General features: G+C 44.5%; 2 protein-coding genes across 4 annotated transcripts in view; one reads left to right on the top strand and one right to left on the bottom strand.

Moving 5' to 3' along the window:
* Window positions 1-20,026, bottom strand: part of LOC146200003 (secernin-2) — a 71,559-nt gene extending 51,533 nt beyond the window's left edge. For all 3 annotated transcript variants that reach the window (XR_014705147.1, XM_084595315.1, XM_084595316.1), the window contains exons 1-2: window positions 19,857-20,026; window positions 14,286-14,458 (exon numbers count right to left, since the gene is read on the bottom strand). Coding sequence is in view for 2 of the 3 variants with exons in the window: in XM_084595315.1 (XP_084451441.1) it covers window positions 14,286-14,458; window positions 19,857-19,860 (177 nt within the window). In the remaining variant the exon portion in view is untranslated. The remainder of the gene's footprint in view (window positions 1-14,285; window positions 14,459-19,856) is intronic.
* A 197-nt stretch (window positions 20,027-20,223) lies between these two features.
* The window catches only part of kdn (citrate synthase), a 52,769-nt gene continuing 48,387 nt past the window's right edge, over window positions 20,224-24,605 (top strand). Inside the window, exon 1 of the mRNA XM_084595312.1 lies at window positions 20,224-20,375. Coding sequence (XP_084451438.1) covers window positions 20,328-20,375 — 48 coding nt within the window. The 5' untranslated portion in view covers window positions 20,224-20,327. The remainder of the gene's footprint in view (window positions 20,376-24,605) is intronic.

The following is a 24,605-nucleotide window of genomic DNA, read 5'->3' as shown; positions in this document are numbered from 1 at the left end:
GAAAATTTTTGTCTGGCTTCATCATGTACTTCGCTTTGTGCACAATGTCGGGAAGGTCACTCCTTCACAAAGCCGCCCCGCTGCGTTTTGAGGATGCTTCACAGCACAGTCAGGGCGGTCAAGCATTGCGGTGAAGCGTGCAGTGCGGGAGAAACGAGTGAATCTGAAAATTTTTGGGCATACTACTCGGTAATTTTCCAATCAAAGAATTCTGAAAATCAGTTTCTCGAATACAAATCGAATAACAAACATATTAAATTCACACTCGAAATTCCAAATATTTGGACACCTCTAATCAGTACACATACCACCTCGCTGATGACAGCTTTATATCCCAATTAAAGGGCCCTTTCTTTATCAGCTGCTTGCAGTCTGTGTAGAAACTGCTGCAACTCAATAAGAATTCGAATCTATTTCTTCAAAAAAAAAAAGCAAGCAACAGTCAAAAAAAGCAAACCATTCAATGCTTAAGTCAGTCTTGCTATGTGTAATCTGTAAAAGAAAAAAAAAAAAATCAGATGAAAACCACCAACTTGCTTTCTTTGAATATACACTGTGATCACACCCATGTACTTGAATTTTCGATACCGTAAAATGAGGTTACTTTGTGACTGCAGGGGTTACTTTGTGACACGCGCTCGGTTTTCTGTATTTTACATCTCGCGCCCCGACCAGGCGCCGTCGAAAAGCTACGAGCCACTCAACAAGCTCGCCTGACATGCCGTGCCACCTATACCGGCAGACGGCCGAAGTTCCCGCGCTCTGGAGCCACCCAGACGTCGATGGGTTGAATCGTGTTTTAGCGCCCATCGGTGAGGCACCATAAACTTTGTGTGCTCGACCCGTCCGCACGAGAAAACCAGCGAAAACAGATATGTACTTCTGATTGCTAATATCTAGGCTAAAATCAACTGTAATATAAATTTAATCAAGTCATGTTTGTATAAGGTTGTAGAAAGGAAACTGAAATGTTGATACTTCGCGGGGTAACTTTGTGACACGCCAACAAAGAAGCCAGCAGGACGGGAAAACCGACAACCGGAAAGAAGGGCAGCTCTTCCTCCGGTATCACAGCTAGACGACCTAGGAAGAGGTCTTCTCTTGAGGACGACCTAGGAAGAGGTCTTCTCTTGAGGACGACCGCGCAGAAGAAAGCAGTGACAGCGAATCGTCTTCAGGTGGTCAGCATGGAGACAACAAAAAGTGGTCGAAAGGAGATACAAGTGATTCCGAGGTACTCTCCGGAAGTCTTGACAACCTATCGGAAACGGACACTCCTACCACTTCCGTGGTTCCAAATACTAGCAACGTCTCGAGGGTCCGCGGTACGGTTTCCGGAGAAAGCACTTTCAAGGGAGATGACTGTCGTAGTAAACTTCGAAGGACAACTTTTTCCGGGAAGAGTGACGGAAGTCAAACCTGAGGGGTACATCGTCAGCACTATGGAGAGGACCAAAAAGAATTGGAGATGGCCGGATCGCGAAGACGCTATTTTGTACTCAAAATAAGAAATTTTGTACATAATTGAATCCCCTAGGCCAGTAGGCAAGCGAGGCATCTTTGAAGTAAAAGATCTTGATTGAGGAGGTACATGTATCAATCATTTGTAATACAATTGTAACGCTGCCGGAGCAGAAACCAATTGTAGACAACGCAAATAAACTTTTTATGGGGTAACTTTATGTCAGCCCTTTTTTTCCCAATCATATTCAGCCAAAAACAATGTTGTCACAAAGTTGCCCCACACGGCAGGGCAACTTTGTGACAGCTTTTAACCTGATTATTGCCGTTTGTAAGATGCGGATTTGTAGAACATACCGTCGTGTGAGGGAAGACTTTAGCAGCGTTATGCCATTATTCATTCGTCTTTACGTTGATAATTGTTCAGCGAGAGAATGAAAACGTATGATTTCTGTCACAAAGTAACCCCATTTTACGGTACCTTAAAGCAGCAGAGAGACAAATTTTTTTATGCATCTTTTTTCTTTTGAATAGGGCAAAAACACAATGGTGTACGCAATAACGATGTGCAATTGAATTCATCTACGACAGTTAAATAATTAGTAATTTAATCTTTTTTTTATGCACTTTCGATTTCAGTTTCAATCGCAGTTTGGTCACTGATAAAAGACCGTGATATAATTGCTGCTTGTTCATTTTTTGTGATCTTAACTCCTGGGAAGGCTTGTGTAAGAGCTTGTGCGCATTAAAATGAACAAAGCAGCTATCATACTGTAGTTCCTGTATCATTCACCCTGCCTCAAATAAACTGCGATGTCACAATCATAGTTTAGCATTGAAATCGGAACAGTACAAAAGAAGAATATTTAATTAAAAATTATTTACCTTTTCTTTATGTCATCCATGATGTGGTTATGCTCTATGCATCAATCCAGCACGCAAATACAATTTGGTGTTTCTTTCAAATCGCATCGCATCTGCCCCATTATTAGTACTTCCAATTCACATGGTTTCAATTATGATGTGACAGCTTCATTACCGTCACATCCACATTTTTTAAAACTCATCATTGTTGTGATCACGCAGGAGGTTCCAAAGCTGGCCTTTGAAAATTCTCTACAGTGTGAAAGTCTCATATGCATTAACGTGTCTGACACTCAAATTGAGATTAAGAATGCAACACTTATTAAATCATGATACGAAGTGTCTAAAGGTACGTCCGACGTATCCATTCGATTCTCGTAAAGATATACGGCGGACGTCGATATACAGGCTCATGGCTATATGCACGTCGAACGCGGCCACATTCCTACGCGTGAATGATAGCCTCTATGATATCAGCTAGCCGCCACTCTCGATGAGGTGCTACGAAGAGTGCATCCGTTCTAACATAGATCACGGTCTTCACTTAGGGTTGTGTACGGCAAGCATCGCTGTCACGCATATAGCTGCAGGCGATGCTACGTACTGCACCAGCTCCACCAGCTGGCATCGAGATACCCACATTCACGAGCAGCTTTCGCTTCGCACTAAACTATCACCTCGATCTGTCCGTAATGCGAGCGAGCATTTACGCTGTCTTAGGTCCTGAATCGACCTCCGAAGATCTAGCGCCGGCACAACACACACACACCTCGCCGTGCAGAACATTCGGCAGTTCAAAGTATCTATGTGAAATGGCATTATGCTCGTTCCTCACATGCAGACCGAGGAAACAGGATGTTTCTAGCTAAATTCTTCGTTTAAATTCTACCTCAGAGCCGTGGCAGAAGACATGCCGAATCTACTAGAGGCCTGCGCTGCTATTGCGGCGAGCTGCACATCGACTCGTCGAGGCGAAGACCTACTGCACCGCACCGCAAGAGTGCACAACCGGAAAGCCGGAAGCGCGAATGATCCGAATTCCCTGTGAACAGCAATGTTCTTTGGTATTTAGGGGAAGACTAGACTAAAGTGCTTAGCCTGCGTCTTTTTCTTGTCGATGAATTTTGCGTACATGTAGTTTAAACCACCGCATGCTCGAGGTTAGCGTGACCCGACTGAACGGCCGCGCAGCTTTGAAACGATCGGGATCGATATGCATGCATCGCCGGACTTAGGTACGCGGTAGAAAATGTGCGCTGCACATTTCATTGCAGAAGCTGACTCTTGGAATTGTGTGCCATGCAAGTGATCGTTGCTACAACCACACATCCATGTTCCAACGGCTGGCCTACCCCGAGGCGCATAAATGTTCAACCGTGGACGTATCGATGATCGAAGAGAGGACAGATTTTCACAATATTGGGTGCGAAATCGATAGCTACCAGTGGTCAGTGTTAGAGAAATTCTGCCTTCACATCACATCATACTCTGGGTAAGATGCTATTCATGGTCAGTTAATCATACACTAAATGATCAATTTTTTTCTGCATGGTACAGCAGCTGTTGTACAATTTTACTTTAGCCTTCATGAAGAATATCACACTGGCTCCACATGGCCTTCTGTTGACCCTTGATATGCGTCACAATCACAAACCCGAGTATGTATTTGTCTAAGGGCACCTATGCATGCAAGGAGGGGACCGTTACTTTCCATTTGTCAGAACTGAAATGCATGATCCACATCATTTCTTTAATTCAACTGCCTGCTATTTAAACTGTCCAGCATTGATGCAAGTTTCAAAGAACTGCAATTAGCAAATTAATCCAAGCAGGAAACCATGCCAAGAACTGCTTCGGTTTCATCTTTAACAACTGTTTGAGAACTAAAATTAGCCAAATGTTGCAAAACATAGATGAGAGGTTCCAAAATCTAAAAAACAATGCAGCCTACCTGTGGCATGTAGGGTTTCACATCCTAAAGTGATATATGTAGCTATGAAAAATACCGTAGTGGAGAGCTCCAGACTAATTTGACTGCCCGGGCTTTGTACTTTGCGTTGACATCTTGCAAGAAACAGAAGCATTTGCATTTCACCTGCATCAAAGTGCGACTGCCATCACTGGCATTAAACATCACGACCTTGGGGCAAGTAGCCGAACGTGCCACTAAGATGTCGCAGCGTCTACGTACATGCTATACACGTCAACCTTTCTAGCATTAAAGCTGTCACATGCATGGCAGATATTCATGTTCAGCTTTGGACTGACAAGTTTAAAAGTGTACTATTTGTGTTTGTCTAGCATGAAAAACAAAGGAAACTAAGGAAAAACGAAAAAAAAAAATGAACATATGTTGAAAAAGCACTAGTCATTAACACATAAAGCATATTCGTTCCTTTATTAATGATAAAGTGGCCTTCAACAATAGTACAAAGCCTGAACATTTAGGAAGGCGCTGTGCCAGGCAGCTATTTTACACAAGCCTGAACCATTTCACCTGTAGTAATGCGCATCCCGGCGGTGTGGGCTGGGCACTTATTTTTCGGTCCACTCCAACATGCGAAAACTGCTGTAGTGCAGGCTAACAAATTGTCGATGACTTATTTTCGTCTGATTGTTGCACAGCGCGTGTAAATAAATTACCACTGCACCTAATAAACACTGACATGCACGTGCAACATTGCCGATCATAAACGGACACACATGATGTCCGTCCGGACATCGGCGCACTCATCACAGCACTCTTCGTGGTCTCACACAGCACTCTAGTAGGACGTAATCCGTACATCACAGCATCTCACGGTAAGCACAAACCACACCTCCAACAAACACGAATGACGCGATGCTTGGGCTAGAGACACGCCGGCGGCACCCAGTTTTTTCAGCGCCGCTTGTATATGTACTACGTAGAACTTGCAGCACCACATGACCAAACCTCAATGCCAGCAGAAAGCGATGCGTTACGTGACGCATCTCATCACAGATGGAAGTGACGAAACTTTGAAGAATCAAAACTACATAACTACATAACTACATAACGACCGTCGTAGACGTTAATCCACATGATAACGAGGACCAAATGAGCGGGCGTGCGGGCCGCGGGCTGGCCGTAAACACCGCGATTACATGCGCTTGCGCTCTGGTCGTGCTTGCCACCCTGCCGCGGTCCAGCTCACGCAAAACCTATCATCATGCCATCACGTAGTATATCACCTATTCTAGGCACTATTCTTGCCACTGTACTATTCTTTGTAATTTCACATTTCACGCATGCAGTGTGTAGTACATACTTCTTGCACCTCGCACATACCAACTTCGATTTGGCTACATATGGCTACCAAGTTGTTGCTACAACCACATCTGGGGATCTCGGATCCGTCCGGCTTTCCGGGCTTTCCCGACGGATCCCAAGGCCCATATCGGAGAAAAATGCGTTGGGTCCGTCGGAAGAACCCTACCAATCGGGTCCGTCCGCCGTACCTCTGAAAAATATTTCCCGGATCCGTCCGTCGTATCCCGAAGAAAAACGCACCGGGTCCGTCGCACGTACCTTTAAGACCATCGATCGGGTCCGTCCGACGTACCTTTAGCCACAGCCATCATGATATTGTCAGGGGTGGAAGCAGGCTCAATCATTTTGGAGCAGTTTTGGGAGCAGTAATAAAGCCATTTTGAAGCAGCTTTGGAGCAACGAAAGTAGTGTTTTGGAGCATTTAAATAATGTTTTGGAGCACATTTCTAGGTTCAAGCACCTTTGATAATTGGAGTTTTCTCTTTCTGAAATATAAAATGTTCAATCTGAACACTGGTCTCTGACTAGACAAACGGCCAAAGCATGTAAATGAAAGAGCACTAACAAGGATAGAGGGGAGGAAGCCTCAGTTCACAGGACGAGTCAACATTTCGACAAGTGGACTTGTCTTTGTCCGGACCCCCAGACGAAGACAAGTTCACTCGTCGAAAAGTTGGCTCGATCTACGAACTGAGGCTTCCTCCCCTCTACCCTTGTTCAGTGCTCTTTATATCGTGTAGCCATCTTCTTCCTCTCATTCTACCTTGATTTCCAAAGCATGTAAAGTTATATAACACAGGCTGACCTTAGCAACAACTTAAGACTAGCAGCAAACAGAACACTTACTAGTGCACTTCATAATTGAACACCTAATCTGACCTAAAGTGTTTGCCTATTTTGACTTATCGATTCAATTGTCGACTTTACCATTACAATGCGCTCAAGCAGCGCCACTAATTTGGGGTTCAGAGCCCACCGGCGATTCAATAGGCTGGGCGAGGAGGTGCTATGTCACATGCACAGTGCATGTTTTTTGCAATTAATTCCCCCAAATACATGCAGCTCATAAAAATATTTATTATGCTCCCCATGCTTCCTTCCCTTATAAAAATTTTATTTGTATTAGGCCCAGTACAAGATGCCTTATCTCTTTGCCCCAGTGCTATGACATTGTTCCAGTGTTCTGCTAAATTTGATGGCAGAACAGAGGCAGCCAGTTTGCAGCAGTTCTGGAGAAATATTCCATTTTGGAGAGATGGAACAGGGAAAGCAGTTTGGAGCAGAATGGAACAATTGGAGCAGCCCTTCCACCCCTGTATTGTAAGTTCCAGAAATATGTGGAAAAAGGATTGCAAAAGACAGGAGATTGCGCGTTTAAAAATGTCTTGTCAACTTACTCGTTTATGACTACAATGAAGTCTGCCAACGGGCGGATTAATGAAGAATGACAACAAACACAACAAGATGCACCATTCCGCGACAGCCAGAGCAAAGACTGTGACGACTTTATCGCTTTCACTAATCGAGAATTAGCCAAAGGCACAACACCTTAACTGTTCAGTTAACATATGGTGCCTGTCAGGCGTGGTCTCCAAAAAGACAGAATGCGTCACCACTGCCCAAAACGAATCACATGCGTCACGCTCCACACCATCTAAAATGACACTGAAATGCACGTCAGCAGAATGGCCGACCATAGTTAACTTGAACAGCCAGCTTATTTAAACTTGCACTTTCATCCTGTCACTAGAAAGTTTGCTAATTCATGAATTTGATTAAATGTTTACTCAATATTCGAGTATGAATTATCAAGTGCCATTTATAGCTTCCTCATTATTTTTTTTAAACTCCTCCCATATTTTAATAATAATAATAACTGGTTCACAGGAAGGAATGCCGCACTATCTGTCACACTTGCGCTGTGGACACCTGACCAACGCTTTAAGGGAAGGGAGGAAGATGGGAGTGAAAAGGAAAGAGAGAAAGGGGAGCTGTAATGGAGGGCTACGTAGTAATTTCGACCACCTGGGGATTTTTAATGTGCGCTGACATCGCACAGCACGTGGACGCCACATCGTTTCGCCTCCTTCGAAACACAGCCGCCGCGGTCTGGATTGAACCCGGAAACTCCGGCCCAGTAGTCGGGCATCTTACCACCGCACCACCCCAGCAGGGCTCCCATATGTCCCATATTTTAGTTTTTTTTTACGAAGTGTCTAAAGGTACGTCCGACGTATCCATTCGATTCTCGTAAAGATACGGCGGACGTCGATATAGAGGCTCATGGCTATATGCACGTCAAACGCGGCCCCATTCCGCTTGCTACGCGTGAATGGATCTCATCCTCTATGATATCAGCTAGCCGCGACTCTCGATGAGGTGCTACGAAGAGTGCATCCGTTCTAACATAGATCACGGTCTTCACTTAGGGTTGTGTACGGCAAACATCGCTGTCAAGCACATAGCTGCAGGCGATATGCTACGTACTGCACCAGCTCCACCAGCTGGCATCGAGATACGCACATTCACGAGCAGCTTTCGCTTCGCACTAAACTATCACCTCGAACTGCCCGTAATGCGAGCGAGCTATTCCTAGCATTTACGCTGTCTTAGGTCCTGCATCGACCTCTGAAGATCTAGCGCCGGCACGACACACACACACCTCGTCGTGCAGCTGAACATTCGGCAGTCCAAAGTATGTATGTGAAATGGCATTATGCTCGTTCCTCACATGCAGACCGAGGAAACAGGATGTTTTTAGCTAAATTCTTCGTTTAAATTCTACCTCAGAGCCGTGGCAGAAGACATGCCGAATCTATTAGAGGCCTGCACATCGACTCGTCGAGGCGAAGACCTACTGCACCGCACCGCAAGAGTGCACAACCGGAAAGCCGGAAGCGTGAATGATCCGAATTCCCTGTGAACAGCAACATTCTTTGGTATATAGGGGATTACTAGACTAAAGTGCTTAGGCTGCATCTTTTTCTTGTTGTTGAAGTTTGCGTACATGTAGTTTAAACCCCCGCATGCTCGAGGTTAGCGTGACCCGACTGAACGGCCGCGCAGCTTTGAAACGATCAGGATCGATATGCATGCATCGCCGGACTTGGGTACGCGGCAGAAAATGTGCGCTGCACATTTCGTTGAAGAAGCTGACTCTTGGAATTTTGCAGAGTGTGCCATGCAAGCGATCGTTGCTACAACCACGCATCCATGTTCCCACGGCTGGCCTACCCCGAGGCGCATAAATGTTCAACCGTGGACGTATCAATGATATCGAAGAGAGGACAGATTTTCACAATATTGGGCGCGAAATCGATAGCTACCAGTGCTCAGTGTTAGAGAAATTCTGCCTTGATCATGCGCAATTCAGTGTTTCAGGTGTGGTCAGTAGCTATATAAGTTTGAACAGTTCGCCTTTCAAGTCAGCGGCGCCAGCGATGGATCGGCGGAGCGATTTTCCACGCTACACCGCTGTCTTTCTAGAAAGCCTATCTAGGCGGCGTTTGACATTCACCTGCTTTTTGTTGGCCCCGTAATTGAAAGCAACGCCTTCAGAAACGCGTTAAATGTTCAAAAATGTATTCTCTTCAACAGTTTCACTCCAGGCTGTCAAAGCAGGCGGACGTTGATAAAACAGTTGAGCACTCCAGTCTTTAGAAATCTGTACAATCACCTTCAGTTTGTAAAATTATTGGAATAGGTCACTTTCCGATCGCTGGGACATAGACCCTCATGACAGCGCTGTCACGTGAATAAGGACCACACCAGGCCGAAAGCTTGTCTCATATAACATAGCTAACCAAGGTATACCTTACAGCATTGTGTTGATTTTTATGGTGCCTAAGCGACTAATGCTGCCATGCACCAAGAACAAGGTTTAATGTATTTATTTTGTGTGTAGTGACTAAAATGTTCTTTAGGATGTAGCTTGTTTAGGAACATTTTAGGAAACCGAAAATGCAGGAAATTTGCACGTCTCTCCTAGGATCATGCTGGGATGGAAATGGATCTGTTGGAAATTGTACAAAATGTTTCCTCTTTTCTCGACTCTGGCGCATGTGTAAGATATGGTTTATTGTTAGTTCATCTCCACACTCCTTGCATATTGGTTTGTCCTCTTTCATAAGTATGAAGCTGTGTGTGAGGTTTGGGTATGTGTTTTGTGAAGATGACCTAAAATGTCCTCCATGTTGTGTTTTTGATTACTGCATGATTTCCATTCCTTAATGACAGGTTTGACAAGTATAGTTTGTAGTTTATTTCGATGTTTCAAAAATCCTGCCATTTCACTCTCACTTTTCTTCATACAAGCTTCTTGGTATCTTCATGCAGCATATTCACCCTCTGTAATTTAGCATTGCGTCAAGGTAACCTGGTTATTTCTTTTCATCACCTTTCAAGACTACTGTCCCGATTTCATAAAGTTTCTGACGACAGGAACTCCTTGGAAGTCATAGAAATAAATGAGATCCACAATCATGAGCTATCTAGGGTATGCATATACATGTCCATCGCTCAGTGGAATGGCGTCAGTACGCTGTTAGAACAGGTCTTGAGATAACAACAACCATTGTCTGAGGTGGTCCTTTAATGGGCATTGAAATGCTATGTAACTACAGGTACTGATAAAACTCTTGATCATGTTATGTGATGATGCAATCCTTGCATGAATATAGGTATACATTTCAGAATCTGCAGTGCACCACTTGACCATTTGCCACCAGTTTGTGTGAAAATGTATTTTTCATGCATGTTAACCAGTATTTAACAGATGACCCCTGTGCACAAGTCAAAAGTGCCACGAGCCAAATGTCACGAGGCCACACGACATGGCAGGAGCTGTTAAGCCAAGCTTACAAAGTTATATTTGAAATATTTCAGCTTCAACGTTTCAGCTCAAATTAAGAAAGGTTGAGGCTTACAGAGGTCTATGCCAGGTTGTCTATCACCTAACAGGGCAGCCTACGACCGTATGCTAATGAGTATATCTGAGATAACAGAGACATGAATTAAGGAATTAGTAGTAATGTTTGTAGCAAAGGGCATGTAAATTAACGAGAATCCACAGTGGGATCTGCAGACAAGAACCATTAACGCTGGCACACCATACCCTTACAGGTGGAGATTAGGAGTCTCCCTAATTTTTTGTCTGCTCAAAGCTTGTCATTTCCTTCGTTCTTCCAGATGAGGAAGATGTGAAAATGATAGCATCTAAAATGCCAGAGACCATTGTTAACAAGGATGCTGATCCCAACAGCGTAAAAAGGAATTTCAGAAAAGATGGGTGACTAGTAATGCTGGCAACAGTTGAAACTAAGTGGAAAGGCATGAAATTGAAATGCAACATATGCAGAGATATGTTGCGAGACGACCAGTCTGTGGTGTGCGACATCTGTCTCCGTTAGTTCCATCAAGTGATTGGCCAAAGCAGATGGGGCTTGTGGTTTTGTGATAAGTGCAGTGTAGTAGCATAGATGCAACCTTGCCCATTAATAATTCGAGTGGAGTAAGTGCAGTTTTGTTTTGTTCATGGTTTCCATGAAAACATTATGAGAAATTTTTTCCTTGAGAATGTTTGCTGAAATGTGAATATAATGTGCAATAAAACTAGTGTTTTCTTGCTGTTTACTTTTCCTTGTATACATTAGTTCTGTGAAGGAAACCACAGGCTAGAAAGAAATGTAATGGCATGCATTTTGATACTTGGCCCCGTTGTGCTGGCTCAGTAGTTAGAGTGCTTGGCTGCTGAACCCAAAGATGCAGATTTGGTTCCAGCCACAGCAGGGACATTTCAATAGAGGCGAAACAATAGGCCGTCATGCACCGTGCGGTGTCAGTGCATGTAAAAGAACCCCAGATGGTCGAAATTATACCGGAGCCCTCAACTATTGTGTTCCTCATAGCCGTAGTTATTTTGGGATGCTAAACCAGATATATATCACATCATACTCAGAGTAAGATGCTATTCATGGTCAGTTAATCATACACTAAATGATCAATTTTTTTCTGCATGGTACAGCAGCTGTTGTACAATTTTACTTTAGCCTTCATGAAGAATATCACACTGGCTCCACATGGCCTTCTGTTGACCCTTGATATGCGTCACAATCACACACCCGAGTATGTATTTGTCTAAAGGCACCTATGCATGCAAGGAGGGGACCGTTACTTTCCACTTGTCAGAACTGAAATGCATGATCCACATCATTTCTGTAATTCAACTGCTTGCTATTTGAACTGTCCAGCATTGATGCAAGTTTCAAAGAACTGCAATTAGCAAATTAATCTAAGCAGCAAACCATGCCAAGAACTGCTTCGGTTTCATCTTTAGCAACTGTTTGGGAACTAAAATTAGCCAAATGTTGCAAAACATAGATGAGAGGTTACAAAATCTAAAAAACAATGCAGCCTACCTGTGGCATGTAGGGTTTCACATCCTAAAGTGACATATGTAGCTATGAAGAATACCGTAGTGGAGAGCTCCAAACTAATTTGACTGCCTGGGCTTTGTACTTTGAATTGACATCTTGCAGAAAACAGAAGCATTTGCATTTCACCTGCACCAAAGTGCGACTGCCATCACTGGTATTAAACATCACGACCTTGGGGCAAGTAGCCTAACGTGCCACTAAGATGTCGCAGCGTGTACGTACATGCTATACATGTCAACCTTTCTAGCATTAAAGCTGTCACATGCATGGCAGGTATTCATGTTCAGCTTTGGACTGACAAGTTTAAAAGTGTACTATTTGTGTTTGTCTAGCATGAAAAACAAAGGAAACTAAGGAAAAACAAAAAAAAATGAACATAATATGTTGAAAAAGCATTAGTCATTAACACATAAAGCATATTCGTTCCTTTATTAATGATAAAGTGGCCTTCAACAATAGTACAAAGCCTGAACATTTAAAAAGGTGCTGTGCCAGGCAGCTATTTTACATAACTTGCAAGGGTGGAAGAACGGGCTGGTTGGTAATTCATCTTGGAAATCAAAATAGCGCACTTCAAAACAAAGACACAGGAAAAGAACGACAACACAGCGCTGACTTCAACTGGTTTTTATTAGAGAGTGACAGAATATATATGTACGAAAAGTGGGCGTGAAAGAATTGATAACTGCTGATTGTTATCGTGCGCGTTTTAACTTTGCGTTCGGTGTTTTACGCCACGTGCAAGCTCAGCAGTTATCAATTCTTTCACGCCCACTTTTCGTACATATATATTCTGTCACTCTCTAATAAAAACCAGTTGAAGTCAGCGCTGTGTTGTCGTTCTTTTCCTGTGCCTTTGTTTTGAAGTGCGCTATTTTGATTTCCAAGATATTTTACATAAACCTGAACCATTTCACCTGTAGTAATACGCATCCCGGCGGTGTGGGCTGGGCACTTATTTTTCGGTCCACTTTAACATGCGAAAACTGCATCGTGCATTCCCATTTTCCGAGTTTCGAGCTCTGTAGTACAGGCTAACAAATTGTCGATGACTTATTTTCGTCTGATTGTTGCACAGCGCGTGTAAATAAATTACCACTGCACCTAATAAACACTGACATGCACGTGCAACATCGCCGATCATAAACGGACACACTGATGTCCGTCCGGACATCGGCGCACTCATCACTCTTCGTAGTCTCACACAGCACTCTAGTAGGACGTAATCCGTAATCACAGCATCTCACGGTAAGCACAAACCACACCTCCAGTTGTACAACAAACACGAATGACGCGATGCTTGGGCTAGAGACACGCCGGCGGTGCCCAGCTTTTTCAGCGCCGCTTGTACTACGTAGAACTTGCAGCACCAAACCTCAATGCGAGCAGAAAGCGATGCGTTACGTGACGCATCTCATCACAGATGGAAGTGAGGAAACTTTGAAGAATCAAAACTACATAATTACATAACGACCGTCGTAGACGTTAATCCACATAATAACGAGGACCAAATGAGCGGGCGTGCGGGCCGCGGGCTGGCCGTCAACACCGCGATTACATGCGCTTGCGCTCTGGTCGTGCTTGCCACCTTGCCGCGGTCCAACTCACGTAAACCTATCATCATGCCATCACGTAGTATATCACCCATTCTAGGCACTATTCCTGCCACTGTACTATTCTTTGTAATTTCACATTTCACTCATGCAGTATGTAGTACATACTTCTTACACCTCGCACGTACACCTCATACCAACTTCGATTTGGCTACATATGGCTACCATGTTGTTGCTACAACCACATCTGGGGATCTCGGATCCGTCCGGCTTTCCCGACGGATCCCAAGGCCCATATCGGAGAAAAATGCGTTGGGTCCGTTGGAAGAACCCTACCGATCGGGTCCGTCCGTCGTACCTCTGAAAAATATTTCCCGGATCCGTCGGACAGATCCCGAAGAAAAACGCACCGGGTCCGTCGGACGTACCTTTAAGACCATTGATCGGGTCCGTCCGACGTACCTTTAGCCACGGCCTTTTTTTTATGGTGAAAGCTGTTAACGGCACAAAACCCAAGATCTTCAACGTAGGCATAGACCTATGACGGGGGCAGAAGGAGAAAGAGATGGGAGGGGGTAGGATAAATGTTACACAGCACAGCATAACAGTCATCTCTGCATTCTTGCATTACGCAGCACAATGCAAAATACTACAGGTAGCATTCAGTGCAATGCTCCACACCTGCAGTTTGGTGGATGCACCATGGTGAGTCCTGGGCACGTATACGACCTCCTGCACCTCCCCCGAGGGCCTGTCCGAGTTCTTGCCAAACACGATGCAGTTGTTGCGCGTAGCTGGTGGCAGAGCCACAAAGGTGTCACACGATGTTGGCCGAGCATTTTCAGGAATAGTCTCTGCATGCAAGCCAAAAAGAATAAAGATTCAGGAACTCAGCCCCATCAGCTGATGCATGCTTAACAAACCAACACGTAATGTGCGGAGTTTCAGATATTTCAGGATTTCCAAATTCTTGAATCACTCCTTCAAATTCGGTAAAACCAGCAGATACTGAATTGGTAAAATCTAGGATCAGTGGATCAGTCACGGTAAGCTCTGCCTGAAACTGCAAACTCAGTTCGTTCCAAGTAGGAAGCATGGAATGATTGAAGTTATGAGCACCTTTCCAGGTACTCGTTAAAAAAATGCAGGCACACAAACCATTACGGCATTCACTAAGCCTTAATATTAGTTGCGGTTCGAAAGCAAGCCATCTAAAGTGACGATGCTGCAATGGGTTCTGCGTCAACATGAAGGAAGTTCATCTTCGTGCCTGCACTAAAGTCACTGGCTTGTGGATACAACTGCTTTGGCTGCCTTATGCCCATTTTCTGAACATGTGCTCATAAAATTTCATTGCAAATAACAAGCAAAATAAGAGAAGAGGCTGCAGCACATTTTTATGCTACCACGATCATGCGTGCCGCTAGTAGTTAGTAACGCACAGCCTCGCATTATTGCAAGAAATAGGAGCACCACAAGTGTTGCCTCAAATAATTATTGTGACAAAAGGCCACAAGAAAACACAACTATTCTGCAGCAGGCAGGTAGTACTGCATCATTGGTGGGCATGTGAAACATTCCAGATTTACTGATTTTACTGCACTGAAGCGTTGCCCTCTCTTAATGCCACATTTAATTTCAATTACCATAATGTCTTGTAAACAAACAAACAAGTAGGATCTTTTGAAAACTTAGCTGTGGTACACAGTGTTACAATTTCTGTGCAAAAGCATAAACATGTTGCTGTTCATGTGCAAAAAAATGCAAAAAGAAGTCCACAAAATAACACAAGACAAATAGCCAGAGATAGCATGTAGGTACTCAAGCCGGAAATGTAGGCGAAATTACTACACAGACTTAATGGCACCAGCCTTATACCGCCATTTGCTGCCTACTCAATTAGACACAACTCATTCATCCGAGAAATGGATACTCTCGTCCCCATTTATCAAGCGCACGCGGCGACATGCACATGAGAAATGGCTAAAAGCGTTGTCTCCATAAGAAATAAAAAAACTCTGATCTCGTGGGAGGCATCCCAAAAGCTGCTGCGTGGTGCAAAAACCCAATTCGGGGGCACATTTAAGGGTGCCCGGCAGCACTCAAACATTTTAAGCCTTCCTTCACGGGCAGTTGTCTGCACTGTGCAGAAAAGTCTTTGGACATCTACCACATGGTGTGGGCTTGACCATCCAACCCAGCTATTCCTCCTCACCCCAACCCCACTCGGCTGCTATCACTTGCAGGCCCAAAAGGCCTTAGTCGAGCGCGCCCAGGCAGCGGCCGATGCCACTAGGGTCCCGTGCTAGGGACCCCACCTAGTTTTTGCAAGGGCTGGATCTTCAAAGACCCGCATCATGCATATCTCCCCCCACCACCACTTTTAAGGATATGATGAAGGGTACGAAGGGCAGAAATGACTTGACAGTGTTTAAACTTCCCATATGCCTGCTCTCATTATGAATCCTATGCGCTTTGCTTCTTTCCTATTCACTAATCCCTTAATTTGTGCCTCTATTATCCTGCAGGTACCCATTAGCAAACAGTCATCAGCTGTCACATTATGTGAAGGAGCATCAGACAAAGATATAAAAGCCTGCTTTGGCCATGCAAGCAGTAAGAATGCCCATGTATGGCCTGGGAGTAGCGTATCTGACCAAGGTTCCAAGGGTCGCAGAGGCAAAAGCCATCTCACCTTCCCATCTCAGAAGCTGCTCACATTGGCAGCTCCTGCCAATTTGGTCATGTCATGTGGTTTTGTGATGTTCCAAACCCATGGACCACCAATCAGTGCCTGGCCATGCCTGCTAGCAGCATGCTACCGATTTTTGGCTTGCTATGACGGAAATATATTTTCTGCAAAATAGGCCCTTTAACGCTCTTGCATAAAACGTGAACCAAGAATGCTGCACCCTACTGGACCAGATTCACAAGCGGTCCACTTTCCCTGCCTCTCTAACAGGCCATCTATCATTCGAGACATGTTTCCTAGTCACCTTACTCCACTTTCTTCTTTTCTGTACATTTCCTAGTTTCCTTAGGCCACCCTTGACTTATGCAAGCAGACTATTGTCTAAATTAAGCCTTGAAGTTGAACACCTTGTGAGTGTATCATTGAGAATCGTTTGGGAGAACTGTTCCCTTATCTTCTTCTTGTCTTCCCCTGTTGCCCTCGAGGGGTGCACTCCAATTTTCAGAGCCAGTCACACTGTCCCTGGAGTCATTGAGAACAGGCAATGGTTGCAGCATAACTTTTTTCTTTGTGTTTTGTGGCATGTGGTAAAGAAGCTATGCCTGGGGGAGAACGCAATTTTCAGCCTGCCAGCTCCGAAGTACAGATTATGGTGGCTGGGCGAGAGTGGAAATAAACAATCCACAAAGAGGCACCAGAAAGTTGTGCCAGAAGGTGACTGATGCAGATAGGGGGTGAAGTACCACTACAAATCACCTTGAAAGCTCGAAGCATATCTTTGAACCAACAGCATCCAGAAGCAGGTATGCTAAAGAAAATTTAAGCATGCTTGCAAAGACTAAGACGGAATACCTATACACACGGTTGGGAGTAAGCAACTAGTAGAAAAAAGCAAAACGTCAGCAGGCATGTCTGAGTATGCACAACTAGACCTGGAGGTTGTAAACCTGCCTAAAATAATAAATTGCAAGAAGTGCTTAAATCTGTTTGAAAGTCAGCCACTGGTCTTTTTGAGAGTGCTAGATAAAAAGTACCATGACTGCCCTGTCAAATGACAACTTCTGGATGATTTCATCTGCATTCACGTTTTCCTGTAAAGGTGTTTCTGCGAAACAGGCCAGAGAAAAGCAGGCACAGGTGGTGACTGTGGAGAGGGAAATATAAGAGCTCAGCAAAAGTAGATTCCTAATCTATGCACTTCCTCACCTTGATTATAATACTGCCTTTTTTATCCTCAAAATCCTCAAACCTCATTGAATGTCAAGCCAATTATTCGGTGCAAGCCCCTAGCCTCAAGTGGCATACAGTCAATATCGGTATAGCCACTATTTTGTAGCTGAATCCTAAAAAGCATGAGAGAAGAAATTCAAATACTAACTATTTAGTGGGCACAGGTGCACTCTATGAGCTGATAGTTTATTGTCTAGATTACACACCATCACAAAGAATAAAAGCTGCACCCATAAATGTGGTGTCCATGCTCTTCTGAGCACATTGCCCTAATCATATCCTAGATATACTTGGCCACCAGTTAAAAGCTGCATAGTTGGTAGCCAATAAGCTATAGCATATACTGTGTGGCCAAAGATACACTTTCGCTGTCATTTTAGTGAGCATAATTCAGTGCAAAATAATGACAAAAGCAAGTACCTTGGGACACAAACCGCACATAATGTTGTGGCTGAACTGTTCTGCCAATCATTAAACAGATTAAAGCCCAAGTAATTGGGTTTAATAGTTATGCTGTTAGCTACTTGAATAAATGGCCTTGTCTGTATTGTAACCTTTCCATCCTTTTCAAATAGTGCAAGTGAACTTTTGTTCAAATTCATATTTCTCCATGGGCCAAATTAATCTTCAAGTAAATGTAAACATGCCGCCTCTGTGACACACACCAAGTTCGAATTGAGCGAGTTCAAACTATGAGGTACCATAAGGCAGCAGTGCACGAGTGCAAATCATTCACCTTTCTCGTACTTTATTTCCTACTGACATGAATTAACTGACACGAACCAAAACTGACGCCAGTAAACAGCGCAGCGGTCCGTCTGTTTGCGAGTTCGGAACAAAAATATGGCACTGATATCGACTGATCCGAAAAAAAAAAAAAAGAAAAAACGGCCCGTGCCTAGTGGCAAGTATATCGATGAAGCAGCCGAAAGAGGAGACTACCAACTTTACGAACGTGAGGCAGGCTCTACCGCATTACGCGCGAGGCTTGCCGTGAAGACCCCACAACCGACGATTCTACCCAGCAGACCGAGGTCAGGGACACCACTTGTTTACATTTCCTTATTACTTGCCTTCGTGTCTCCTTTACGATGGGACTTCGTCTGCGTGAAATGAAACCGGCGAAATTGAGGCGCATTTTGCGTTTTCTGCGCCTGAAATTACGCGCCCGTTTCACCGGTTTCTTATGTGCCACAACTTCCTCACACAATACATTCTTATTGCAACATTTCAGCAAGCGCATACGCGCGATGCTTTCGATGAGAATTAAAGTAAAACTTACCATAACCGCTTCGAGAGAACGTTCACTCTAATCTCAAGGTAGCGCGTCGCGAATAAATGGTCGTGCAAAAAGGAATTAAAATACAAGCGCCATATAGAGCTAACTTTATGGTACAATATATTGTTCAATTTAACACCAATTTAAACGCCGGCAGGTTACCCATGAGCCCCACCGCGCAGTCGAAAATGAAGAATTGTGAGAATCAATTGAGGAACAACACACGGCATATAAACTTCAAAGCGAACTTCGCGTGACACCAGAAGCTCGTGATTTTAAAATCCCATTGCATTTTTTCCTCTAGACTTTTAACTGTTTCATTTTGCGCGCTCTTTCGCGACCGACATAGCAGCAGGGACAGGTGATCTCGTTTCTAGCAGGCCGTCCGTCGCCGAACGAAAGAATGAAACCAGTCGGCTAAGGTAGCCTGCAATTGTCCGCGCCTAGACACGCGGATGTCTTGCGAGACAGCGGTAAAAATGTAGGCCATTTGGATAAAAATAAAAAAATTTAGAGAGGAAAAAAAAAAAAAAAGGAGAAGGGCGAAAACGTGCAAAAGAAAATGGTTCACTCAGAGAAGGAAACACTATAAAAAATTTGAAACGTCACATGGATGCATGCCAATGGACTATAGCTACTACTATTGGTATATTTATAGTACGGTATAGGCAAACGAAATGCAAACGATCCACTCCATCGCGAAAAACTCAGTTGCGAAAGCCCCAAAATGTACACTTTCCGAGTTTTGGACCACCAGACTGTTGTTCAAAGCTAAGAAATACAAGGTCGCCGTCTCGGGCGATGCTCCGAAATATTTCTCTCAATAAGATGACCTCGAAGTTCCCCGCTTTTATGGCTACTGTAGGGTTTCCTAGGCTCGCAGGTCAGACAGCGAGAAGTGATAAATGTCTGGAGCACGAGGTTGCAACCGTGTGTGTTAAAAAGACTACACCCAACCAACTGTATCGATTGGTGCGGCATACGAAAGTAGAAAATGCCGTCCAGACCGCACGAGATGCAATGGGGAAACAAAGTTTTCCGAGGCACGTACCCATTGCGAACGGTTTGATGCGGGTTTCTTTGCGTCCGGCCGATGTCCTAGGCCCGCACACTGCGGACCACAGCGGTGGACAATAGATTCGCGAACTCCTGAGCCAAGGTTCAAATGCTTAGTCCGCTTGCGCTTACCAGACGCCGCGCACGCAGGTGGGTTGGCAGCAGAAGACCCCAAAACGTGAGACGCCATGCCGTATCATCTATATAAAAACAAATTAAAACAATTTTTTTTACTAACTTACCTAATCAAACACACAAATATTTTACTTGTGGCTGCACTTATATTGTAAAAAAAGGTATGGTTGTTTTAGTACAACGTTTTGAGCATTTAGTTACACTTCGCGTTTTCGGCGTGCCTTACCCTTTTTCCCATCGTGGGCTTCCAAGCGCTGCAGCGACCGGCGAGTTTGGACGTTGCTTACTGCTGAACTCAATCGTCCCGGCTTCTCTGAGAAACATCACCGGCATGGCTCTCTTTCGGTTACTCCCAGCTCGCACTATCGTACAACCTCAGGTGAGCTAAAGTGTTTCTTTTACTTTGCCACCTTCGTCTCGACGCTTCGCCTCGAAGCCGACCTTCGGGGTGCATCTGCGCTTTCGGAATGAATGACCGCGTTGACACAATTAAAAGTGCGTCTAATCCTGACATAACCCACTGGACCGGCTTGAGGACCATTCTGCTGGATTGTTCATCATTGACGACTCTTAAGCGCAAATTTAATTTGCTGTGGCTAACTGAGTTTTCCTCCTTTCGAGGTCAACCAGGTCGACGAGACGCCGCGCGTTTGTTCGTATCCGCGCTTCGCTGATTTTCTCATCGACGTGGCTTTCGTTTCGTAAACATTGCGCATGAAGGCCCCGAGTAACGCTTCTCGAGCGAGTATCAGTTCGACGGAAGTGTGTTTTAAGCGGCAGATGTTATGAGAGTCCGATTTAGGCAGGGAGGAGAACACCGGCTGGTTTTTCCCGGCGTGCTTTCGCCGCCTCTTTTCTGGGATTGCCCGATTGAAATGAGTTTTCTTTATTTAGGTAACCTATCTCATGGGGTCGGTGAAAAGAAAAAAAAAATGATCGAGGCTCAGCGCGGCTCCCGGCTTACTGCAACCTCGCACCGCTGTTATTTGCAACGTGGTCTCATTTTCACCTCCACGCGCTCTACCCTCGGGGACTACCCCTGCTAGGAACGGGTTAACATTCGCCCGTGGCACGTTTCACTGCGCACTCATTTCCCTCTTCTCTCCGTATGGCGTAGACCTGCTGTATTGCCGCGCTGCATGACACGAGTAGACATCTACGTCGGGGTTGTTGATTCCGTTACACACGTGCGCTCATCAATTTTTCCTTCCTTTTTGTTTCCGTTACGTTGCTCCATTTCATTTACTTCACCACTTCAGTCTAATGGGACATTCCCACGCCCTTTGCAAGGAAATTGCGAATTCCGTCGCCCTCATTGCATAAAAGTGCCTCTCGTGTGATTTGTAGCGGCGTCACCCGTTCATCGTCTCATCCTCGTCAAGCCACCCGCAAGGAACTCTCTTCCCTCCCATTTCCATCGCGCTTCTAAAACGGAGAAACGGCAGACAGGTACTCGACCTCGCTCCCGATGCATGTCATATTCACGCTCGTACCAGCGCTACTAGTCGTTTGGTTAACAGCGCGTGCGTTTGCCGTGGCGGTGGTATCGTTTCACTTGGCGTGAATTTCAACCTTGCGACTTTCGTGTGGCGCATCGTCAACTACAAAACAAGAAGTGTTGAGGGCATCGGAAACTTGGGTATTGTGCACTGATTGTGTAAGAGTACTTCGCCCTATTAATATAGAAGCGAGCAGGTCATTCCTCCATACAGTTCAACTCGCTATCAGATGCCCTAGCTTTTGTCCTCTCACCTTATCGACGACCCTGTGGATAGTTGGATAATTTTGACTTAATTCCTAGTTGCATTGGTTCTGTGCAGTGACAAATGTTTAACAAGACCAGCCAAACAATAGTTAATCAACTTCTCCAGTTGTGTGAAAAAATTTTAGAGCCTTGCCAAAGTGCCTGATTTCCTGTGCAGATTCTAGGTGGGATATCAAGTCTTTCGGTACACCTACCTTAGATTTATGGCGCGTGTGCAAAGTGGGAAGTGCATCACTGCCGCCTGATAGCCAGCGGATAAGCGTATTTTCATGTGTAAGGAAGCTGATTGAGAATCTAGGTCTTTCCATGTGGAATGCAGTCTGCGCTCTGATGTTCCAGTATGACACTGCACTTTTATCTGTTTATCTCCTATGCCACACCTAGTTCATGTGGCAGTGGTTTGCCCACACAGGCTGCTACCTTATCTGGGGGAAGCTTTTTTAAGCAACACTCTGCTGACAATGCACACAGAGAGGGGTCACTCAGCAGACCAAATACATTGGGTCATGACCATGCAAGATAATGCATGACTCACCTTGATTTTGGTGATCTCTGAAAATGGGAGCATGGAAAGACATCCCCAGGTGGATATGAGGATAATATTTATTGGGGAGCAGTATGGGGGGTGCATGAACCCATGGGGCATTCTGTTCTATTCACAGCTGTACTTGAACCATGTTTTTAGGGCAGGCTAAAGGAGCATATGCAATTACTTGTTCCCTTAGTTTCATTTACACATTTTTTTTTTATTCAGATATTTTCGTGAAAGCCTTTTACGAGAGCACTGTTGTTTTACATTTTTCAAGTGAAAGTTCCATGTCTTGAACTGATAATTGGCCAAGATAAAGGTTGCCTAGTTGAGCTGTAAAAGTAAAAGAGTTTATAGATGGAGCCTGCTAAAAAAAATGAGCGCTCATAAAACATCAATTCTGCAAAAATTCTGCACTTGTGATAGCGCATGTGAGCATTGTGCTTTTTGCTAGCTGATAGCTGCAGTTGTGCTTTCTGGAGCATCTTTTCTGAGGCTTCATTGGCATATGAACACCTGTGAAATAGAAGCAGTTTGTTTTTAAGATAGAGAGGCAGGGGGAAAAAAATGTCGCTGAAAGGGCCAGCTTTAATACGGGTTGTGCCATGAGCCGAGCTCGAGCTACATGTCGCGAATCAAGTTCAGTTGATGCTTTTGGGCAAAAGTAATGTCATTAGAAGCAGCAGCGTGATGACGTCGGTGGCATACATAGATAATGCTGCTAGGGTTAATTTTTCCTTACCGATGTCACAGAAATAGGTATGTATGTTACTTCTTAAGTGGGCTCCATTTGGATGCGCTTGTATATTTCTTGCTTCTGTTGGGTACTTTTGAGTCCCCTTGTATTATGAGCATTGTATTCAGTTTTTGAGTCATGGATTTCAGTTGCCAAATTGTTCAAAGCAGAGCCGTATGCCGGACATCCAATCAATGATGTCGTACGTGCTGGTATAAATTCTTGCTTTCACATGTGCTGTTAGAAACACATTCAGTTGGTTGAAAAATGTTCATTGAAAATTTGCTGCTATTTGATCAGTTACTTTGCAGTTTGTTTGAAGGTTGAACGGTCAGAAAGTTACTTGAAAGTTGTGCCAACGAGCTCAAACTGAATCGGGCTGCTTTCCGACGTTCTGTAGCATTGTTTTCTTTCCAGAGGCAGCATGTTTTTTGAAAGCGAGCACAAAAGCTAAACAAGGATTAGTAGTTCAACCAGTTGCTGCCAAGGAAATCATCTGGTGAACGAAGCTCAGAGGTTACAGGCAGACACACCGTGTACACTCACAGCCACTGCACCTTTATAAGTGGCTCATAGGAATTACCGATGAAGATCGTGTCATTTGCAGAATTCCGGACTGCGTGCTGTTAATTTATAAATGTATTTAAAAAAAATGGTTGCCAGTTTATGCAGTCGGCCAGCTTTTGAATGATAGCGTGCCAGCATTGACTGGCTGGTGTGACAGCGCCTCACCATTGCGTAGCATGACAGAGCAAATGAAGATAATGCCACGTGCATGGAACGTTTATACCAGTGTGACACAGTCCGCTAGGTTGTTGCAACGAGTACAGTTTCCATCGCTGCCTGCCCTTTCGTCATCAACTGGTGATAGTGATCTGTGCTACATCAGTTTACATCAGTTTTTGCTTGGGAGGGCTTCAGTGTGTTTCTGTCATGTGTTTCTTCAAATGCTGCTTAGCATATGAGGGCGCTGACAGCTGCGAGGGTTGTGCACACATGTGGGAAGAGCCTTGCAGATGATGCCTATGCTGGCATTAGTAGGTGCATTCCAATCATCCCCTGCCTTGGCGTGATGAGGTGCTGGCTATGAACTGCATGACATTTGCATGCGATGAAAATTGCCCAACCATACATGAACTTCATTCACATAGACATCACTGTCAAGTCTTTGCCATTTGCAGCAGCATGAACAACACATTATAAGGAAATTTTCTGAGCTATACCTGTCTATGAAGTCTTGGCACGATGATGTAGTAGTTTCTATGCCGTAATCCCATTTGAAGCGAACTTGTTGGGGAGTTGGCTGCAGTTGAGATGTTTTCTAGAAATGCCTTTTCTTGAGGCTACCTCTTCGAAGGTCTATGTCTTCATTCCTGGGAAAAGGAAATCCTTGTGAATGGCCGCATCAGAGTATTTGAGGATAAAAATGGCAGTCGTGTCATCTTGGTCCGCAAGCTGGGCAACTCGGATGGGTTGCTGCTTCGTCTTTGGAGCACTCTGTCATCTGTGTGATCCGCAGAAGTTTCCTGCATGGTTCCTGCAAACACTTTTGCATGGAGATTTTGTTAGTTTGAATAGA

This window comes from Amblyomma maculatum, chromosome 2 (assembly GCF_055883805.1).
Source record: "Amblyomma maculatum isolate TAMU_Amacu chromosome 2, ASM5588380v1, whole genome shotgun sequence".
Taxonomy (NCBI): domain Eukaryota; kingdom Metazoa; phylum Arthropoda; class Arachnida; order Ixodida; family Ixodidae; genus Amblyomma; species Amblyomma maculatum.
Note: the sequence above shows the minus strand (reverse complement) of the source record. Positions and strands in the feature narration are given on the sequence as shown.